General features: G+C 38.3%; 1 protein-coding gene across 1 annotated transcript in view; it reads left to right on the top strand.

The window, feature by feature from the left end:
- Positions 1-23,257, top strand: part of LOC141148076 (dynein axonemal heavy chain 11-like) — a 1,034,097-nt gene that overhangs the window by 445,725 nt on the left and 565,115 nt on the right. The window contains exon 47 of the mRNA XM_073635228.1: positions 19,320-19,468. Within this exon, the coding sequence (XP_073491329.1) occupies positions 19,320-19,468 (149 nt within the window). The remainder of the gene's footprint in view (positions 1-19,319; positions 19,469-23,257) is intronic.

Consider the following 23,257-nt stretch of genomic DNA (forward strand, 5'->3'; position numbering starts at 1 on the left):
TGTAAGGTCTTATATAGACAGGTGTGTGGCTTTCCTAATCAAGTTAAATCAGTATAATGAAACACAGCTGGACTCAAATGAAGGTGTAGAACCATCTCAAGGATGATCAGAAGAAATGGACAGCACCTGAGTTAAATATATGAGTGTCACAGCAAGGGACTGAATACTTAGGACCATGTGATATTTCAGTTTTTCTTTTTTAATAAATCTGCAAAAATGTCAACAATTCTGTGTTTTTCTGTCAATATTGGGTGCTGTGTGTACACTAATGAGGAAAAAAAATTAACTTAAATGATTTTAGCAAATGCAATATAACAAAGGTATGAAAAATTTAAGGGGGTCTGAATACTTTCCGTCCCCACTGTAAATTCCATGACCAGGGGAAAGGACAACTAGCAGCAAAAAAATAAATGTAGAATCCTATGGTCATAGGCTACTCACCCTTCCCCAAATAGAGACCTTTAAAAAAATGACTTGCAAGCCAAAAAGAATAGATAGAGGTGCTGCAACATGGAGGTTGTAGGTAGGTGGGGAAACATAGAACCTTTTCCTTTCCTCCTTTCCCCTCCTCTGTCTTTTCCTCTAATCCTTCCTCATTCACTTCTTTACCCTCCAAGCCCATCTACATCCTTCTCCCTCTATACCTTCTCCTCTTCCTCTTTCACCTCTTCCTCCTCCACCTCCTCCTCCTTCTATGTGACTATGGAAAGAGTGCGCCTTAATCATGGGGGGGACTTTTCAAAACAGCCCCTTTACTTAAAGTTCCTGGCCTGGGTAGCCCCACAATGACATATTCATAAACTCAATCCCCCATCAGTCCTCATTAGACTTTTACTTTGAGTTTTTCTCCCCTTATGCCCTGAGTTTTTCTCTCTGTGGTGAGGCAGCTCCCACACAGCTAGGTTTCCCTCAATGGGCACCCAACAGTAGCTCAAATCAAAATTATGTCTATATATGCATATAAGTATATACAGTGAGGGAAAAAAGTATTTGATCCCCTGCTGATTTTTACCATCACCAAGCAGCTTGATGAGATGGTGATAACAGTTGGTGCGATTATTCGCAAATGTAAGAAACACAAAATAACTGTCGATCTCCCTTGGTCTGGGGCTCCATGCAAGATCTCACCTCCTGGAGTTTCAATGAGAACGGTGGGGAATCAGCCCAGAACTATACGGGAGAATCTTGTCAATGATCTCAAGGCAGCTGGGACCATAGTCACCAAGAAAACAATTGGTAACACACTACACTCTGAAGGACAAAAATTCAGGCAAAAATTTGGCCCTGAAACGGAAAATAGGGATGCACCAGACCCACTGCTGCGAGCCGCAGCCGTCTTCAGTGTGAACCCAGCCTCAGTTGTCTTGAATGAATAAAAGAATGTTACAAGTGATAAACATAGTAAAAAATCCAATAAAGAAAGCAGATATATAATGTAACAATGTATGGTAGACGTTCCGCGCTACCCCCAACTGTGATAAACCAATGTGAAATTTAAATTAGTGAAACTCTATTTTAAAAGTGCATAAAAAACACACAAAATCGCAAATATATAAAACATAAATAATCCTGAGTGCTGCAACTAAAAAACCTTGAACATGAGGTTTTGTACAGTATAAAGAAAAAAGTTCAGTGCGCTACTCAAATTAAAACCAAATAGTAAAGGGAATATAAAGAAATGAAAAAATTATAGTTCATATGGAAAATGATGGTATCATAAACCGGAGGTGTGATTCCTCTTTAAGTCATCAGTAAATCTTCTATGGATCTTCTAAGTGCAGAAATAGGAAAAGGGGGCTGCTTACCAGATTTGATGGATCCCCACCACAGAGATCATGCGAGCCTGAACATAACTCCTCTCGGGGTCAGGAACAGCTGGTCTTTGAGTAGAGACAGACTTCCCTCCATGCCTGGTAGTTGAAATTTCAGAGGCGGCAATCAGGAACACTCTCCTCTATTAGCTGCTCCAGCAAGACCACTCATAGCAGGAAATGGTATATTTTAAAAGAAAAAGAGGCACTTCATTGTGCAGCAGTTTAAAATGCCTTAATCCATGAATGGACAACTGACATCAAGGCATTAGCAGGATAAAACACCATTGCATTTAAAAAACACAGCCGACACCGAAGCCGATCAGCTGAGAGTGTGGTAACGACAGGTCCTCTGGCTCCACCCAACGCTACGTTTCTCCTAAATAGGCATCGACTGGGAGAGGGGGCTAAGCCTCACTGATGAGGCGTTGGCCCACCTCCATTTCCTGCATCTTACTGGCCATCATACACGCAAAGGCCTCCTGGACATTAGGGGTGTTTATGAGGGCCGCAGTAGCCTGCCGAATTAAACCAAACGCTGACTCCTCCACATTCCACGCGATTCAGTCAGGCAATTGGGTACGGCCACCTCCTGGCTGCCACTTTCCACGGCCTCCCCCTGGCTGAGACTTTCCTGTGTATGAAAATGGGACATAGTTTTAGTTTTTTGGTCATCAGTCACACACAATTTTGAGCTCATGACTGTTGCAAATTGAATATTAACAAATAGAAAATACTATCCTTCTGACCCCAGCATTTTTCATTCTTGTCCCAATCATTTTTGGCTACTACTGTCTATTGATATGTAAACCACTTTGTTAAATCAGAAATTAGTGATCAATAATAACATCTAGTTAACGTCATTAATTTTTGGTCAAGAAACAATGCTATACCTGGCTCAAGCTGGGCTCCTCCACATCTTCCTGGGTGGAAGGCCCAGGTTGGACTTCAGAAGCCTCATCTGATGTAGAAGGAAGAGTGGAAGGATGAGTGGAAGGAAAGGTTGAGAGTGGTTGTCTGATTTCAGTCTGGTCTGACAAAAACTGCAGTCTGTTGTAGTACCAGAGCCTGGGGACATAAATGTCATCTGCTGTTGCTCCGGATCTCATGGAATCCTGGACCTTCTTGCGCTCCCTATTATATGTGCTCCTCAGGCCACCAATTTTGCACTTCAAATAGTTGATGTTTGCCATGGGAATCACCGGCTTCACCAATTCCAACAGTTGATCAAGGGCTGCCTTCTTCTTTAGTTTGTTATTATAAAATGGGTGTTTCACTTGCCAGAGACAGGGCAGCTCCCTGTATTTATCAATTAAGTTGGGGAGGAAGTCATGATCATTGAATTTATCCATATTCTCTGCAAGACCCAACACAAGACAAACCCAAATGTCAGGCTAAACTCTCCTAATCTTGTCCCAATTTAGGCCTCAATCTATAAGCAGTATAGACTGATGCCCCAAGTTAAAATGGTACCTTCAATTAAGGCCTCAAATATGGCCTTTGTTGAGATGGTGGAGATGGTGGACATCTTGAAGAGGGCCGACTATGACGGGAAATATGGACCATACAGCAACCCAAATGTGAGAAAGGCCAAAATCATGACTAAAGTTGTAAAAAGTCTGCAGAAGAATTTTAGGATACAACGATCCAAGGAGCAATTGAGGAAACGCTGGTCAGACCTCAAATTGAGGGAGCAGGATCAGTACAGAAGGATCAAGAGAGTGCTGTAAAAAAGTATGTATTTTGACGTGTGTTCCTATTATTATTAGTACTTGCATGCTGCTCCATGTGCTTTTCTTTACTGTTGTACAGTTTAAAATGCCGTTTAAAATGGCAAGTTTCAGGTTCATGGGCACAGTTAGACATGTGCAGGATGAAAAAATTCGTTTAGTTTAGTTTAGTTTCGATTCGTTATTTAACTAAATTCGTTTAGTTAAATTCGTTGCATTCATTACATTCATTTTCGGAATTCGTTTCGTTTCGTATTCGAATTCGAAAAAATTCGACCGCATTCGAAAAAATTCGACCGTATTCGAAAAAAAACTATCAAATTCGAAAAAATTCTAACACATTCGAAAAAAGCTGTCAAATTCGAAAAAATTCTACCACATTCGAAAAAGCTATCAAATTCGAAAAAATTCTACCACATTCGAAAAAAACTATCAAATTCGAAAAAATTCTACCACATTCGAAAAAACCTATCAAATTTGAAAAAATTCTACCACATTCGAAAAAAACTGTCAAATTCGAAAAAATTCTACCACATTTGAAAAAACTATCAAATTCAAAAAAAATTTTACTACATTCGAAAAAAATATCAAATTCGAAAAAATTCTACCACATTCGAAAAAAACTGTCAAATTCGAAAAATTTCTACCACATTCGAAAAAAACTATAAAATTCGAAAAAATTCTACCGCATTCGAAAAAAACAATAACTGAATTTGAAAAAGTAAACTATATATAACCATTTTGCGAAATTTGAAATTCGTATAGAATGAAATCGAATTCCAATAGAAAAGATTAGGATAGAATAGAAAGTATAAAAGAATAGCATAGAAAAACAATAGAACAGAATAGAAAAAAATATAATATATTGTATTCTAATCTTTTCTATTTGAATTCGAATTCATTCTGTACCAAATTCCAATTTTGGAAGATGGTTAAATATATATATTATATTTTTTTTCTATTCTGTTCCATTGTTTTTCTATGCTATTCTTTTCTATTCTATTCTAAACTTTTCTATTCGAATTTGAATTAATTCTATGCGAAATTCGAATTTCGGAAGATGGCTTCTAAAATTAGAATTTCATATAGAATGAATTCGAATTTGAATAGAAAAGATTAGAATAGAAAATAATAGAAATAGAATAGACTAGAAAAACAATAGAACAGAAGAGAATAAAATATAATATATATATATATATATATATATATATATTATAATTTTTTCTATTCTGTTTCATTGTTTTTCTATGCTATTCTTTTTTATTCTATTCTAAACTTTTCTATTCGAATTTGAATTCATTCTATATGAAATTCGATTTTCGGAAGATGGCTTCTGAAATTCGAATTTCGTATAGAATGAATTTGAATTTGAATAGAAAAGAATAGACTAGAAAAACAATAGAACAGAACAGAATAAAATATAATATATATATTATATCTTATTCTATTCTGTTCTATTGTTTTTCTAGTCTATTCTTTCTACTCTATTTTAATCTTTTCTATTCAAATTCATTTTATACGAAATTCGAATTTTGGAAGATGGTTTTATATATATATATATATATATATATATATATATTTATACTATTTTTTTCTATTCCGTTCTATTGTTTTTCTATTATATTCTGATCTTTTCTATTTGAATTCAAATTCATTTTATACAAAATTCGAATTTCGGAAAATAGTTATATAGAAATAGAATGAAATCAAATTCTAATAGAAAAGAATAGAATAGAAAAACAATAGAACATTAGAACAGAATAGAAAGAAATATTATATATATATATATATATATATATATATATATATATATATATATATATATATATATATATATATATATATATGTGTATATATATATATATATGTGTATGTATATATATATATATATATATATATATATATAAATAAAACCATCTTCCGAAATTGGAATTTGGTACAGAATGAATTTGAATAGAAAGATTAGAATAGAATATTTTATATTTTTTTCTATTCTGTTCTGTTGTTTTTCTATGCTATTCTTTTATGTTATTCAAATTTCTTATAGAATGATTTCGCATTCAAATAGAAAAGATTAGAATAAAATAGAAAAGAATAGAAAAACAATAGACCAGCATAGAAAAAAATAAAAATAAATATATATATATATATATATATATATATATATATATATATATATATATATATATATATATATATATATATGTATATATATATATACCGTATTTATCGGCGTATAACATGCACTTTTTTCCCCTTAAAATCAGGGGAAAATCACGGGTGCGTGTTATTGCGATCCTGAGCTCGGCTCTTCTTGGCCACTTTCAGCTTCCCTATATATGTATGTGTATATGTATATATATATATATATATATATATATATATATATATATATATATATATATATATAAGATTAGAATAGAATAGAAAATAATAGAAAAGAATAGACTAGAAAAACAATAGAACAGAATAGAAGAAAATATAATATATATATTTCCTGTTTTTCCAGTCTATTCTTTTCTATTATTTTCTGTTCTAATCTTTTCTATTCAAATTCTAATTCATTCTATATGAAATTCAAACTTCAGAAGCCATGTACCGAAATTCGAATTTCGTATAGAATGAATTTGAATTGAAAAGACTATTATAAAATATAAAATAATAGAAAAGAAAAGCATAAAAAAACAATAGAAGAGAATAATAAAAAAAAATTATATATATATATATATATATATATATTTATATATATATATTCTATTGCTTTATTATTTTATATTCTATCTTATTGTTTTTTTTAGAAAAACGTTTTCTATTTTTTTCGAATTCGATTATGTTTTCGAATTCGATTCGAATATGTTTTCGAATATGTTTTCGAATTCGATTCGAATATGTTTTCGAATTCGATTCGAATATGTTTTCGAATTCGTTCGTTTTTTTTCGGATTCGTTTAAATTCTTTACTTTTGTAATTCGGAAATTCGGATGCATCCGAATTTCCGAATAATGAAAAATTTGTCCGAATTTCGATTCGGAACGAAATGATATGCACATGCCTAGGCACAGTAATCGTTCGTAGTAAACATCGTTCGTTCGCCCACTAATGCAATGTTTTTGACAGATGCAGGTTAACTACGTTTGTTCAGGCCTATTTGCATTAAAAGAAGTTTATTACATTGTTGTCTAGATGGGTTTGTAACTAGAATGAAATGCAAACTTGATTCAGTGTAAATTCAGTGCTGTTTACACATCTGGACGCAGGAGCACTAGTGTGGGACACCAGAACACCCTTTTTAGGGTGTCCCACACAGGTGCTTCAGTGGATACTAGGGGTGTCTCCATGTGTGAAACTTTACCAAAAAAGTAAGTATTCCAGCTTAAAGAAAGGTAAAAAATCATGTCTTCAGCTTGGAACAGACAAATGTACCACACTTCCAAGCAATGTTTCATATTCCTATTTCTTGCCTCAAATATGTGTGTGCTGCTCCCATTTGGGGTGCGGCATTAGTGAAGAGGACCAATTATACAAATACACGTTATATATCTATAACTCTAGAGTTAATAATGAATATATGTTTAATAAACCTTACAACCGATCCATGTTAGCGGATAGTAACCTATATTGAATTCATACTTTGTATTATCTACCTTGTATTGTCTAACTAAAACGTCGTTGCACGACGTACAATGTCCAATTGTACACTGTAGTTTGTTTGAAAATTCCAATAAAAATATGGAAATAAAAATATGTGTGTACTTAGTTTACCTTTTTTTTATTCACTTAGGGGAGAAAAGACTCAGGACATCTGAGGACACCAAAAAGCCCACACCTCCTAAAGAAGGGGAAATCCCCACAGCACAACCTGAGGATGTGGATTCGGAGGTACATGAACTGGGCAAAATAGTGACCACAACAGGTGAGTGTTTGAGACCACAGCTTCAGGTAATAGGTGTATGCCTGCATATTTATAATACTTGGTGTGTTTTTTTTATTTTAGGTGATGTGGATGTTGTGGAAGAAGAAACTCATTTCACCAGTGCAAGTGCACATGTCCTCATCGGGGAGACCATGGTGTGCAATCGGGATTTAGGGAAGATAAAGGAAAACATCAATGATGTTCAACAAACAATGAAGAATATCATTGATGTTTTAGGCAGAATCTAAAAGACACAAAAATTGTACCGTTTTGTTGTGGAATTTGTTATTTAAATCAAGTTTTAAAGTAATTTGAAAGCCAAATTTTGAAGATGCACACAGTGTGTCAACATGTGCTATCTGCCATCACGGGATATCAATGTACGCTTTTTGTGGGTGCAACCCCTTCCTCGCAACTCAAGTAGGTGAGAGCAAGGGGTTGCACCCCCGAAACACGTCCATTGATCCCCCATGATGGAAGCTAGCACATGTTGACATTAGGCATGGGATCAGGAAGGAACTCCACATTTTGACTCCTAATTTGTGTGCATCTTCAAAATTTGGCTTTTAAAGGGGTGACATCACTCCATCTGGTGAAGGCAAGATCAACACAGTTTGGACATACTAATGTCTGATATTGCCTTCACTTTTTCAAAGTTTAACTTTGTAAGTTCCTGAGTTGTGTATGTTATTATGGTTTTAAACATGCCTGTTTAACCAAAAATGTATATTTCTAATGTCAACCATAAAAATGTTATACACCAAAGATGTTGGTTTGTTTAAAAACCCTTTTCTAACGCACATGTGAATGTGCACGGAGTAAAATGTTTTCTACTCAACAATGTGTGGCTTCTTCTTTCAATGCCCAATACCAGTTTTGGTAATAAGTTGGTGTTTACAGTGACAATGGGGTTCTTTCACTAAAGTCAAATCCATTTTGCACTACAGGTGCAGTTTCAGTGCACTTTCAAATGCACTTGCAGTGCACTTGCAGTGCAAAGTGGATTTGCCTTTAGTAAATAACCCCCACAGTGCTCTAAAATTTGCTCTAATCAGGCCAATTTAGGGACTCAAAACAATTAATTCAAGGTGCTGAAAAGGATGATTATTTTTATCATTAATGCCTTACATACATTAACAACAAAAACAACATAATAGTTAGCTGAAGAAGAGATTGTCACCTCATGTATCAAATAAATTACGTTTGCACTATTGAAGTAAATGGCCAAAAAGAAAAGCCCATTGGAGAACCTAGGAGACAGCTAAAATAAACACAAGCAGTAAATCAAATGAAATATTAGTTCAGTTTATAATAAAAATGTATTTTAAAAATGTTTCACACATTCGCTGGCAGATTAATGGCTCCCTACCCGCAAAGTACTCAAGATAATTTTGTCTCACTTCGCGGGCGCTTTGGGGGGGCAAGCCAGGATGGCCAGCTTCAAGTGCCACCAAATTACTAGTTGGTAATCCGGCCTCAGCCCCAACTGAGGCCACATAGTTTGTAGCATTTTTGCAGAGATAATTGTGTAGAATGCAGCAGGCAACACAATATGGTTCAGTTTATATTCCGCCATGTGGATTGGTGTCAGAAATAGCCGGAACTGGCTGGCCATTATTCCGAAAGCTTTCTTCACCACTCTTCTGGCTCTGGCCAGCCGGTAGTTAAAAACCCTCTGGTCCGGGATGGGGGTCCTCATCAGAAATGGCCTCATGAGATGGTCTCCTAGCCCAAACGCTTCATCAGCAACGAACACAAACGGAAGACCAGCCACGTTGTCTTCCGCAGGTGGCAAGCCCAAGCCAACATTCTGGAGCCGTCTGTAAAACTCCATCTGGGCAATGACTGCACCATCCGACATCCTGCCATTCTTCCCCACGTCCACATACAAAAACTCATATGTCGCCAATACCACCGCCAAGAACAGAATACTATTAAACCCCTTATAATTATAATAGTATGACCCCGAGTTGGGGTGTGATGATGTGGACGTGTTTCCCATTGATTGCCCCTTCGCAGTTTGGGAAGTCCCACCGCTGGGCAAACTGGGATGCCACAGTCTGCTGTTCCTGTGGGTTTGAAGGAAACTGTGGAGTCAAACAAGCAAAAAAAATAGTACTTTTGCACATAAACATTGCAAGCAGATTAGACACAAACATTCTTGGCCAACATAATTATAACATTTATTGAAATGAGTATTTTAGGACAAAAATGTAAGGTCCACTTATCAGATTCCTCACCCCCATTGTAAAAAATGTTTTACTTTGGCCAGCCCCTCCTTACTTACACTATTGGCAGCCCACTGGACAGGTAAGAAGTGTCATAATCCAAAAATATGAATACACTATTATAGTGTGTATGGGTTTGGCAAAGTCAGCAGATAGAGTATTGGTATCGGTTGACTTAGCGCTTGAGGGGAAGGGAGGGTTCCAAATGAGTTTTGGCCCCACAAAAAATGCCTCTTGCCATATGCATGAATTTAGGGACAAAAATCACATTTGTACACATTTTGGGGGGGGGGGGTGAGTACTACAATGGAGCTGACAAAATATATTGTTAAGTTACTAGGCTAGGTGTGTATGGGCCCAGGATAGCATGCTGGGGAGGTTAGTGAAGGCAAATATGCATGAAGGACAAAAAAGGAAATTTAGAAGCTTCCAGCATGCATGAGAACAAATAGGACATTCACAGCATATTACAATCATGGTAATTAGGGAATAATTAAATAAATACAATACATTAGCGAACATTAAATACATAGAATGTGATGTTAAAGGATAAAACTTACCTTAATATAGTCCTCCTGCAGGACCTGTATGATGGCAGAATAGGTCTCTGGAATAATGATTCCCAGAGCCTGGGGGGAGATGCCTGTCGAGAACTTGATGACCTGCAGACCTGTGATGGCTTGCCGCATGCAAGTGTCCTGCTTCATAATATAAGAGGACAGCAAAGCCAACAGACGGTGAAAAACAGGGTCCGTCATTCGGAGATAATTCCTGAAATCATCAGGATTATTCTCCCGGGTCTCCCACAACAAAGGCATGTGCGAGAATTGGTCACGCTGGAGCAACCAATTCTTCGTCCATGAACTCCTCCTCGCTCTGTTCATGGACTGGGCTTGGGTCAAAGTAAGAACCCCAACACCAAGCCCCTGCACAGCACGAACTCTACGACGAGTACGTACCCGCAACATGGCTAGAAAATGGTCGGTTAGTCAGAACAAACTAACAGAACGCACTGAAAATCAGAAAGAACCTGATAAGAACGATCTGAAAATCAGAAACGAGCAGACAAGAACGCACTGAAAAAAAGAGACAAACCCACAAGCACAAACTGAAGAGCAGTAACGAACTGAAAAGCACGAGGCTGAAAAGCGCGAATCGTCTCTCGCCAAACTTCTACTAACACGAGATTAGCAGAAGGAGCCCAAAGGGTGGCGCACTTTGTATTGAACTTCCTTTTTCTAGTCCCATCGTACGTGTTGTTCGTTAGCGTGTTCTTGCCGATCGGAAATTTCCGACAACATTTGTGTGACCGTGTGCATGCAAGACAAGTTTGAGCCAACATCTGTCGGAAAAAAAATCCACGGTTTTGTTGTCGGAATGTCCGATCCTGTGTACATAGCATTAGAGACCAAGCTGCTAAAATAAAACCACTTAACTACTGAAATGAGTATTAAAAAACTAAGAGACCCAACTGCAAAAATATGACTAAATGGCTACTGGAATAAATAAAGAAAAAACTAAGAACCAAACTGTGTGAATTAAACTGATTAGTGAAAAAAGTGCTAAATAAAATTAGTAAGCCATTTTGCGGTGATGGGACTAATTGTATAAGTAATTTCAAAGCACTAATAAACCAAGCTGTTTAAAGAAAACGAATTAGCTACTAACGTAAATTAACAAAAAAAACACTAACTAAACAAAGTTGCTGAAGTAAGACAAATTAGATATTGAAATAAGTGCTAAAATATAAGTGCTAAAAACATTAGAAAACCAAGCCACTGAAATGACTGTTTGGCAGCTCCATTCAAATAAACCCAGTGCAAGCTAAATTTTCCAAACAATGCCCAAGGGTAAAGCTATGATATTTTAGAAAAATTGGGATATGGGTTACAGCAGAGGGGGTTGCGATGAATCTTGGGTGAAGGCATGTGGTGTTTTGGGTGCACAATGGTTTTACAATTTCTTTTCAATAGATGCAGTGAGCTTCTTCACAAAAAGACAGTTATTGTATAGACTGTTAGCAACAACTACCCGATGTGCTCTAAATCACCCCAGGCTAAAAGTTATAATCTAAAATTTAACCACCCAAGGATAAAAGTTATTATCTAAAAATAGGGAAAGCCAATTAATCCTAAACCCAGACTGCAATTAATAGAAAAAAGTAGCTAGCTATTGATCAGTTGTTGCAGACAGTTATTGGTCATACAGGCAGGTAAGAAACTTTAATGCTGGAGAGACATACTATGCCTCCTCTACACTGAAAATCTTGCCAGTATGCCAAGTTTGTTTTTTTTGTTTTTTTTAACGCTCCACTTTTAAATCAGTGGGTTTAGTTTCACTTTAACATGATATAAATAGAAAAGTCTATCTGTGTTTATTTTATTTGCCAGCTTTCATGAAAATACAAGCTGGTGATACCACTATAAAGTTCCTTGTTAGGGCCTTATGCTGACAACGTTCTGCCCCTGTTTCCCACAATTTCCTGCCTATAAATCACTGTCACATGTTTTTACAAAAGAACCCATAAGCTGCTGTGCTCATGCATATTGCCCAGGCATATTCCACTGTTGTCATCATTTAAAAAAGGCATGTGAAAAAAAAATTGGAGCCAGCAACAATTAGAAAAAATGCCCTGTGGAAAAACACATGCAACTTGTGCACGTGGACAGGGACAGGCTGTAAAGAGGCTACAAGAGATCACCAGCATTAAGATGTAAGATATACAGCATTTTACAGCTATTTATACAGCTACCTACATTAAGTGTTCACACCTACTTTACCTGACCTGCCAGTGCTTACAAACCCTACACTGACCTCCCCCAATGCAGTTTGCCAGCAGCACTCCCTATGCTTTTCCAGCTAAAGCACATTGTCAATATAACTACTGTGACTTCACCTTTTTTAAGTTAGGGATCTGGCTTATCAAAAAGTCCCCTTTTGGGCCCTTCTAAGCCAACTCACTTTAGTTAAAAGGCTAGGAGAGTATAATGGTTACAAACAATTTGGTCTGACAAATTCTCTGATTAATTCACTGGGATTGCAAACCTCAAACACGCAGGGTATGTCTTAAACTCATGGTGGCCACAAAATCAAACCTCATCCCTATTCACCTATTAAAAAAAAATAAAGGAAATGGAAAGTGTAACAGTTTTTTATATTAACCGACCATGTTTGTCATTGTAAGTCTGTGCTGGAAAAATGACAAATGGAACCTGATATGAATAATACTTCCTCCTACAATCAAAACCATCAATGGATCTATATCTAAAGTGGAGTACACACTATAAGAAAATCGGGCGAACATTCGTTTCATTTTTCTCGATGTTTCACAGCAAATCAGAACCGATGAAAGAAAGTTTGTACGAATATTCCCATACGACAAAGGCTTTTTTTGTTGTTTATTGTTTTATGATCATGCGCAGTCTTTCTTTTCTGATTTTTCTTGTACGAAAATAGTACAAAAACTGTACACATTAAACTAAATCGTTCGTTTTGTTCCCATACGAGAACAATTTTAGAGTTTGTCCCTTCGGGAATTTTCGTACGAAAATTCATAATCGGCTGTCGAAAGTTGTGTACACACTAGAGCTGCACAATTAATCGTCAAGAATCGTTATCGCGATCTTGACTAAAGTGTTTCACAATTCTTTCTATGCAAAGAATTCTCTCTGCTCTTCTGAGGCCACAGCCCTCAAAAGAAAGGAAGAGAAAAACTGGGCAGTCTGCCAAGAAACAAAACCTTCTTTATCAGTTGAACTTAAGGGCGGCACAGTGGTGTAGTGGGTAGCACTTTCACCTAGCAGCAAGAAGGGTCGCTGGTTCGAATCCCAGCCATGACACTACCTGCCTGGAGTTTGCATGTTCTCCCTGTGCCTGCGTGGGTTTCCTCCAGGTACTCCGGTTTCCTCCCACACTCCAAAGACATGCTGGTAGGTTAATTGGATCCTGTCTAAATTGTCCCTAGTATGTATGAATGTGAGTTAGGGACCTTAGATTGTAAGCTCCTTGAGGGTAGGGACTGATTTGAATGTACAATGTATATGTAAAGCGCTGCGTAAATTGACGGCGCTATATAAGTACCTGAAATAAATAAAAAATTAATAAAAGTATAAACATTGTAACAATTTGTCAATGGAATAGACTTCCTGTGTAAGTGAAAAAAGTTTAACCACTTAAACACAAAATCTTTTTCTGACATTTGTTGGTTTCAAGTTAAAATCATTTTTTTTTGCTAGAAAATTACTTAGAACCCCCAAACACATATATATTTTTTTTAGTAGACACCCTAGAGCATAAAATTGTGGTTGTTGAAATATTTTATGTCACACTGTATTTGCGCAGCAGTCTTTCAAATGCAATTTTTTTGGAAAAAATTACTTTAATGAATTAAAAAAAAAAAATCTAACCAGTAAAGTTAGCCCTTTTTTTTTTGTGTAATGTGAAAGATTTTACGTCACGAGAATCGTGAGAGAATCGTGATCTTTTTACGCTAAGCAAAAAATTGTGATTCTCATTTTGGCCAGAATCGTGCAGCTCTAGTACACACTATACAAAAATCGTACGAAAATTCTTTGAACGAAAATGTTCGCTCGATTTTCTTATAGTGTGTATGAGCCTTTATGGTCCATATATTTTTAAAGTATTTTTCATATATTTAGAATGCATTTTCTTTGTGTATTAGCCAATGGGAACTTTCTGGCAGCTATGTCTATTGAAATGTACTGTATATAATATGCATGTACGGTGTTACATGTTATATGAGTCATCCTTTTGCAGGGACATAACTAGAATTGTGAAAAATCTAGCACTCTTGGGCACACCAAGAAAAATAATGATGCAACATAAATAGCATTCTGTGGTGAAGGGTGGGTGTGACCTAAATGTGCTTACAGTGGGAGGGACTTAAATTGGGTATTGTGTCGCTGGTCAGGAAGAAAATGTATCCAGTATCAGTAGTCAGCTAGAAGATAAATTACCTGGCATTGGTGTTGGTGGTTAAGGGGAGCTAAAAATACTTGTCCCCATACATTGTAGTCATTGTCTGTGTGACTATACTTTGGTGGTCAATGCCTGTGCCCCCTTACATTGGTGGTTAGTGTCTGTGCCTTCCTACATTGGTGGTCAGTGCAGTGGCGTAGCGTGGGTTGTCAGCACCCGGGGCAAGGCAAGTAATTTGCGCCCCCTAACCTGCAGACTTCTAGCTATCCCTGAGTCCCTTCAAATACAATAGTACTGACCTACCTGATTCCTATACTGACCACTACACTACATTGTCCACTACACTGACCACTATACTATACTGTCCACTATACTACACTGACCACTATACTATACTGTCCACTATATTACACTGACCACTATACTGACCACTACACTGTACACTATACTACACTGACCACTATACTACACTGACCACTATACTACACTACACTGTCCACTATACTACACTATACTGACCACTATACTACACTACACTGTCCACTATACTACACTATACTGACCACTATACTACACTACACTGTCCACTATACTACACTGACCACTATACTACACTATACTGACCACCATACTACACTGTCCACTATACTACACTACACTGACCACTATACTACACTACACTGTCCACTATACTACACTGACCACTATACTACACTATACTGACCACCATACTACACTGTCCACTATACTACACTACACTGACCACTATACTACACTGTCCACTATACAGTCCACTATACTTTCCACTATACTACACTGTCCACTATACTATACTGTCCACTATGCTGTCCACTACACTACACTGACCACTATACTACACTATACTGACCACCATACTACACTTTCCACTATACTACACTACACTGACCATTATACTACACTGTTCACTATACTACACTAACCACTACACTACACTGACCTCCATACTAAACTACACTATACTGACCACTATACTAACCACTATACTATACTGACCACTATACTACACTATACTGACCACCATACTACACTACACTGACCACTACACTACACTGACCACTATACTACACTGTCCACTATACTACACTATACTGACCACCATACTACACTGTCCACTATACTACACTACACTGACCACTATACTACACTGTCCACTATACTACACTGACCTCCATACTAAACTACACTATACTGACCACTATACTAACCACTATACTATACTACACTAACCACTATACTGACCACTATACTACACTATACTGGCCACCATACTACACTACACTGACCACTATACTACACTGTCCACTATACTATACGACACTATACTGACCACCATACTACACTACACTGTCCACTATACTACATTGCCCACTATACTACACTGACCACTACACTACACTGACCTCCATACTAAACTACACTATACTGACCACTATACTAACCACTATACTATACTACACTAACCACTATACTGACCACTATACTACACTACACTGTCCACTATACTGACCACCATACTACACTACACTGACCAGTACACTGTCCACTATACTATACTGACCACTATACTACACTACACTGACCACCACACTATACTACACTGTCCACTACACTATACTGTCCACTACACTAACCACCATACTAACCACTATACTACACTACACTGACCTCCATACTAAACTACACTATACTGACCACTATGCTAACCACTATACTATACTACACTAACCACTATACTGTCCACTATACTACACTATACTGACCACTATACTACACTGTCCACTATACTACACTACACTGACCACTACACTATACTGTCCACTACACTGCCCCCCATACTGACCACTACACTACACTGACCTCCATACTAAACTACACTATAATGACCACTATACTACACTATACTGTCCTGCCTACAGTCTCTCTCGCCCCCCCCAATCTCCCCCCCCCAGCCAGTAACAAGACTCTCACTCACCTTCTTATCCTGGCCTGCATCGATCCAGATAAGGAGGAGAAGACAGCGGCGGCTCACATTCTTCTCTCCCCTGCGCTCTGCCTGCTGCCATGTTCAGTTTCCAGCGCCCTGTGATTGGGCGTATGGGGGTCATGTGTGGAGGCGGGACTTCAGGAGCGATCAGGGACAGGCCAGCCCTACGCCTCACATGACCCCCATACGCCCATTCACAGGGCGCCGGACACTTAACATGGCGGCCGGAGCGCGGGGGACACAGGAATTAGAAATTAGGAGGAGGCAGCCAGTGACACATACTGGCGCCCCCCTAAATGTCGCGCCCGGGGCCACGGCACCCCCTTCACCCCCCACGCTACGCCACTGGGTCAGTGCCCGTGCCCCTTATATTGGTGATCAGTGTCTGTGCCTCCTCACACTGGTTGTCAGAATCTGTGCCCCCTTCTATTGGAGGTCAATGTCTCTGCTCCTTACATTGGCGGTCAATGTCTCTATAAATTGGTGAACAATGTAGTGCGCACCTTACGTTGGTGGTCAGTGTAGAGGTGACCCCATATTTGGGGGTTAGTGTCTGTGTTGCCCTTACAATGGTCATTGTACCCCATATTATTGGTAGTCAGTGTCCCCCTCATTTCAAAAGTGGTAAGTGTGCCCCAGGCCTAACTCTCTCTCTATTCTGGTATGCTGATTTAAAAATTGCTTTCCCAAAATGCCTCTAAAGTGCATTAAATATATAAAGTCCCTGGTTGACAAGGAACATAGAGAATAGTAGGGAATAGGGCACACAGTTTGATCACAAGTATACATGTCATGAGGTTCAAACAATAGTTTTCTTTGTGCCCTTGCAGAGACCTTTATGTTGCATATTTCTGTGCAGGAAAAAACCTACATGACACTAACATTGTGGTGTGAACAGGGCACCTAGAAAACAACTGTTTTCTTTGTGTCCTTGCAGAGACCTACATTAGAAAAACACATGCCTCTGCACATGGTGTGAACAAGCCCAAAAAATTCTATGCAAGTCATATCTGTGTTTTTCATTTCAGATTTTATGCCCATATAGTGTGAAAGAGGCCAAGAAAACACCCCACTAACATTTTTGTTGTGGCCATCTTGAGTAAAGGCAGATAATTTATGTAGAATTTGATTCCTGGAATTCCTCTGACTTTAGCCAGGCATGCAGGCAGGAGAGTGTGCTTAGCTGAGAAAGCCCCCTCCAGATGAAAAAAAAAAAAAATGCCCATGAAGATTCCTGGGATGTATGACATAGTTTTGGCCTAGGCCAGAAACCAGAAAGCTGCTAAAAAAATGTAAAAACAGGTTTCAAACAAGAAAATATAATATTTATATATGATATTTATATAATATAATATACTTTCCTATCTATTTACTAATGCTAGCAGCATAAGGATTATAAAAATGGTAGTTAGTGTTGATTGAGAAAGTTTTAGTTCTACTTCCTCCCCTCACTAGCCTGAATCTAAATACATTTTACTAGGTCTAAGCTCCAGTATGTACTATTTTTTTGCTTATGGTCTTTCTTCTGTGCAAGTTTAAATGGTTATTTTCTTGTTAGTAATGCTTCTTCTTGTGTTTATTATAGCTGAGCTCCACTTTGGCATGTCATTTGATATAGCACCATTCGTACGAAAATAATATTTCAAAATGATATTTTTCAATAGCTTATATTTTGCTTCATACATTGAGCAGTGCAAATTATATAGCCGAGTAGGCCAAACAAGGCAAAGACAGGTTAATCCATATGACTATTTAATTTTAGCTCAGCACAAGTTCCCATAATTCAATAAGGTTTGTGTTATTGTAGTGTACATTTTAATAGAACTGTCTTATTCTGCAGTATTTTACCTGCTTTGTAATTAGTTACCATTAGACCATTAGACATTAGACCATTTTGACTAAGGCCTGCATAGGCTAAAATGCGTCAAAATGTTTGTTCCTGGAATTTTTACCCCTTCATATTTAGAATAAAGAAGATTGGATTTGTACTTTTCCGGTTCGTCAGCTCCTTTCGATTATTTTCTGTGTGAGTGGCTTGCAAAGGCTTATGCCCCGTATACACGGTCGGATTTTCTGACGGAAAATGTGTGATAGGACCTTGTTGTCAGAAATTCCGACCGTGTGTGGGCTCCATCACACATTTTCCATCGGATTTTCTGACACACAAAGTTTGAGAGCAGGCTATAAAATTTTCCGACAACAAAATCCGTTGTCGGAATTTCCGATTGTGTGTACACAAATCCGACGGACAAAGTGCCACGCATGCTCAGAATAAATAAAGAAATGAAAGCTATTGGCTACTGCCCCGTTTATAGTCCCAACGTACGTGTTTTACGTCACCGTGTTCAGAACGATCGGATTTTCAGACAACTTTGTGTGACCGTGTGTATGCAAGACAAGTTTGAGCCAACATCCGTCGGAAAAAATCCTAGGATTTTGTTGTCGGAATGTCCTATCAATGTCCGACCGTGTGTACGGGGCATTAGAGCGGGGCACCTGCATGGGACTTTTACTCATCTTACAAGTTATACAGGGTGTTAGCCCTTTCATCTTTGATTTTGTTTATCTGCTTTGTGCTGTTAAAAATTGTAACCTTGAAATTTACTCATCTTCTCTTGATGGATTTGCTTGGGCGTCACTTTCTTCCTTGTGTTTTTCTACTCTTGCCTATAGGTCTTGACATTAGCCAGCAATGAACGAATTTCACTGACAACTTCTATGCGGCTGTTGTTTGAAATTAGTCACCTGCGAGCAGCTACACCCGCCACTGTTTCTAGAGCTGGAATCCTTTATGTGAACACACAGGATCTGGGTTGGAGTCCGTGAGTATGGAATCTATGAGAATATTAGGATTCAAAGCTGAACTCCAGACAAACAGTAAAACACACAGTTGAAATATACCGTATGTGTACTGTTTTATAAGCCTAAGAGTTTTTATAGCTCTGCAGCCAGTCTTGTGATCCAGGCACCATGCAAGACAGCAGAGGCAAATCTGGGACCTCCAATAAAATTATGGCGCTACAGCAGGAGACAGACACACCCTCAACTAGCTTATTGGATAATGAGGGAGCAGTAGCACAGTGAAAAGGCCACCTGTCTGCTCCTGTCATCATGCTCACTGGCAGCACGTGCAGCAGAACCTATTTGGCTTCTAGTGCTTACTCTTGCCCATTCTTGCCAATTTGAGTCCTGTTTTACAGGAGTTTACATGAGTCTGGTATTAAGGTACTTATACTAGTCACATTTTCAAATACTTCTTTAAAATAATTGCATAACTAGATTTATTGGTGTTTTATATCTACCTGGAGTTCAGCTTTAACTTCTTTTGAACCACTAATCCTTTACAGCTTAGTGATCATTAGAAAGGGTTTTGTTTTGAGGGATGTGGAGAGTAAAATTCTGGGTTCTTTCAAAGAAAGAAATAAAGCAGGTTGTTTCTTTTAATTTCCTTAGTACCAGTGGCGGCTGGTGCTCAAAATTTTTGGGGGGGTGCAAACAAACTGTTAAAAATTCTAAAAAAAACCCCATCAATTGCACCCTCACTGTACCATCAATCGTAGCCACTGTGCCATCAATCGCAGCCACTGTGCCCATCAATTGCTGTCACTGTGCCTTCAAATGCAGGCACTGTGCCATCAAACGCAGCCACTGTGCCCATCAATTACCACCACTGTACTATCAAATGCAGCCACTGTGACATCAAACGCAGCCACTGTGTCCATCAATTGCCGCAACTGTGTCCATCAATTGCTCCCACTGTGCCCATCAATTGCCGCCACTGTGCCCATCAATTGCTGCCTCTGTGCCCCATCAAACTCAGCCACTGTGCCATATAAAATGCGGTCAGTGTGCCCCTCGCCCGTCGTCTGCACTTACCTGTCTCAGTGGGACAGCTCCTCAATGCTCCTCGATGTCTTCTCCCATCCTTTCTTCCCATCCTCTGCTATGATTGGACACCTGGCGACCAGCGCCTGTCATTTCAGCCAATCAGGTGACGGGTAACAGATCCGAGCACCTGATTGGCTTTTCTAACACAGCTGAGTGACCTGCGAGCGCCCAGCATTGCACTCGCAGGTCACCTTTTTTGACGCCTATCGGAGCCTATGGCTCTAATCAGGTGCTTCAAAAACACCCCCGCCACTGTAATTCAGGCGCCCTGTGCCCAAAAGGGGGCTGGCCACCTGAATAGGGGGTGGCAGCGGCGGCCATAGATAGATTCATGCAATGCATGAATCTATCTATTGGTGCTAGAGGGGTGGCAGAAGAGATGGGGCGGCACCCATGCGCCCTTACGGGTGCACCGCCACTGCTTAGGACAATTTTTAAATTAAATGCTGCAGTGGGATAATAACTTTGAAATAAAGTTTACTATTCTACTTTTTCTGTATATACATGCATGGGTAATTGTGCCTATATGGCAATATCTAAAAAGTTCCTGTTCCTCACAATCAGTGAATTACTAATATTCAAATGGTTACAGCGCTACCCTTTTATCTCAATGTGTTAACCTAAAATGATATCTCTCATTAATTATTAAATTAAAATCTGTGAAAAATTAACCCCCCACTAGTAGCTTAGGTGTATATACAATAATTATCTGAAGAAGGGTTTCCTGGCATTTCTAAAGCATAAGCCTCAAACTACTGAAAACACTACTCACAGTGCTACACTGTTAAGTTATATGTAGCTTATATCAATTCATATATTATCACAATACTACTTTACATGCTGCATTCAATACTATTACTCCTTCAAACATGCATATAGCATATAGATGTAGTGACACCTGTGCAGTCTCATGCCAAAAAAACAATTATCTGCTGTGCAGACACAATTCCGTGCTTCCCTTTTGTGCCCACACTCACCAGAAAGTATGGACCCTATGCATAAGTATGCTAGTCAGATGCACCTTATATGCTGGTAAATCCAGATGTATGCTCTTCTTCAGTGTAATTTCCTCTCCTCCCTGTCTCCTTCCTGTGTTGGTTCTCTATCCATAGGTTTATACTAAGATAAAAGCAGCATAAAGCATTATTAGTGTTCTGTATAGCATTGCCTATCATCTGTCATTAATAAGGATGTCTATCTTTCCACTAAACATCTATTATTTTCCCTAAAATCCCTTGTCTTTTTAGCTTGTAGTATGTAAAGAAAACCTGTGGATTTACCTTGTGAACAAATTGTTGTAGCAAGGGACTTCCCATGGCATATATATAGTGTGGCACCATTAAATAGGCAAAATCATAAAATGTACAAAGCTTGTTATACAGATATTAAAAACATGCCATATAAAAGTGGATGCCCCGGAAGAAGTTGTGTATGATGAAACGTGTAGGAAAAAGCTACATGCTGATGTCATTGTACAACTGAAAGTGATCAGGATGTTTTTTTTTCAATGCCAGCTGGAGTTTCATTTTTAAAGAGCATTCACCATATTGATGCTTGTAAAGGATTTTTACATTTAAATAAAAGGTCTTACTGTGTTTTACACTATGTGGAGTGTCTGCTCTTGTTTTTATTCCTGAGCATTCATGGCTAGTGGCTGGAGGTGGAGATTTATTAGCAACCGGGCTAACTTGAGAGTTATATATGTTTGGTAAGCCTGCATATCTGACATCCTGGTGGAGGTTCCTGGTCTAACACTTATTTTAAGATTTATGGGTGGAAAAATCCACATATTAACACAGTATGAAGAATTGTACCACAGTAAAGCTTGGCGTGTTTTTTGATTCATAATCTGGAACATATATGGATGAAATCTAAGAAAAAATATAACATATGAATTTTCAATCAAATTCAGCAAAACTTCAATTTTCATCAATACCAGTATATCAGTCCTCATACCTTTTATGGATTATCGCAGGTTATTAAAGACAAGTAGTGTATGTAGTGAGCTCCAAAATAAAAGGGATTTTATTATTATTGTTTTATTTTGAAGTTCACTACATACACTACTTGTTTTAATAACCTTGGTTTATCTGCAAAAGGTATGAGGATTATTATACTGGTATTGATGAAAGTTGAAATTTTGCTGGTTTGAATTGTAAATTCATGTTATAGTTTTTCCTAGATTTCATACAGATATGCTCCTGGTGAAGGTATATTATCAATCGAAATGCATTGAATTTTATTGTGGTACAAGCCATCATACTGTATTAATTTGTGTACTGTTTAGGATACCCACTTTTGTATGGCATTGTACTCATTTATGCTTTCATAATTTGTATAATAACCTTTGTACATTTTATGATTTTGTCTGATTAATGGTGCCACTATATATATCAGCAGATGCATGTGCGCAGAGGATGCAGGTCAGCGGATGCAGATGCACTGAGGGGCAGCGGATGCAGATGCACACAGATGCAAGACAGCAGGCAGGAGCAAGGTCAGACTAGCCAGGTAATACACAGCGCTTCAGTCAGGCAGAAATGGCAGGCAAGAAATGGTCAGAGTTCAGGCTGGGTTAGTAACGGAGGATCAGGCAGACAGGTAAACAGAGCAAGGTCAAGGAAGCCAAGGGTCAGGACTGGAGACAGCAGCGAGGTCAGGAAGCCGGGTCAGTATTGGATCAGATGCAGGTTCAGGATCAGGTCACAGGGTAAAGCTGCAGA

The sequence above is a fragment of the Aquarana catesbeiana genome, linkage group LG06, assembly GCF_042186555.1.
Source record: "Aquarana catesbeiana isolate 2022-GZ linkage group LG06, ASM4218655v1, whole genome shotgun sequence".
Taxonomy (NCBI): Eukaryota; Metazoa; Chordata; class Amphibia; order Anura; family Ranidae; genus Aquarana; species Aquarana catesbeiana.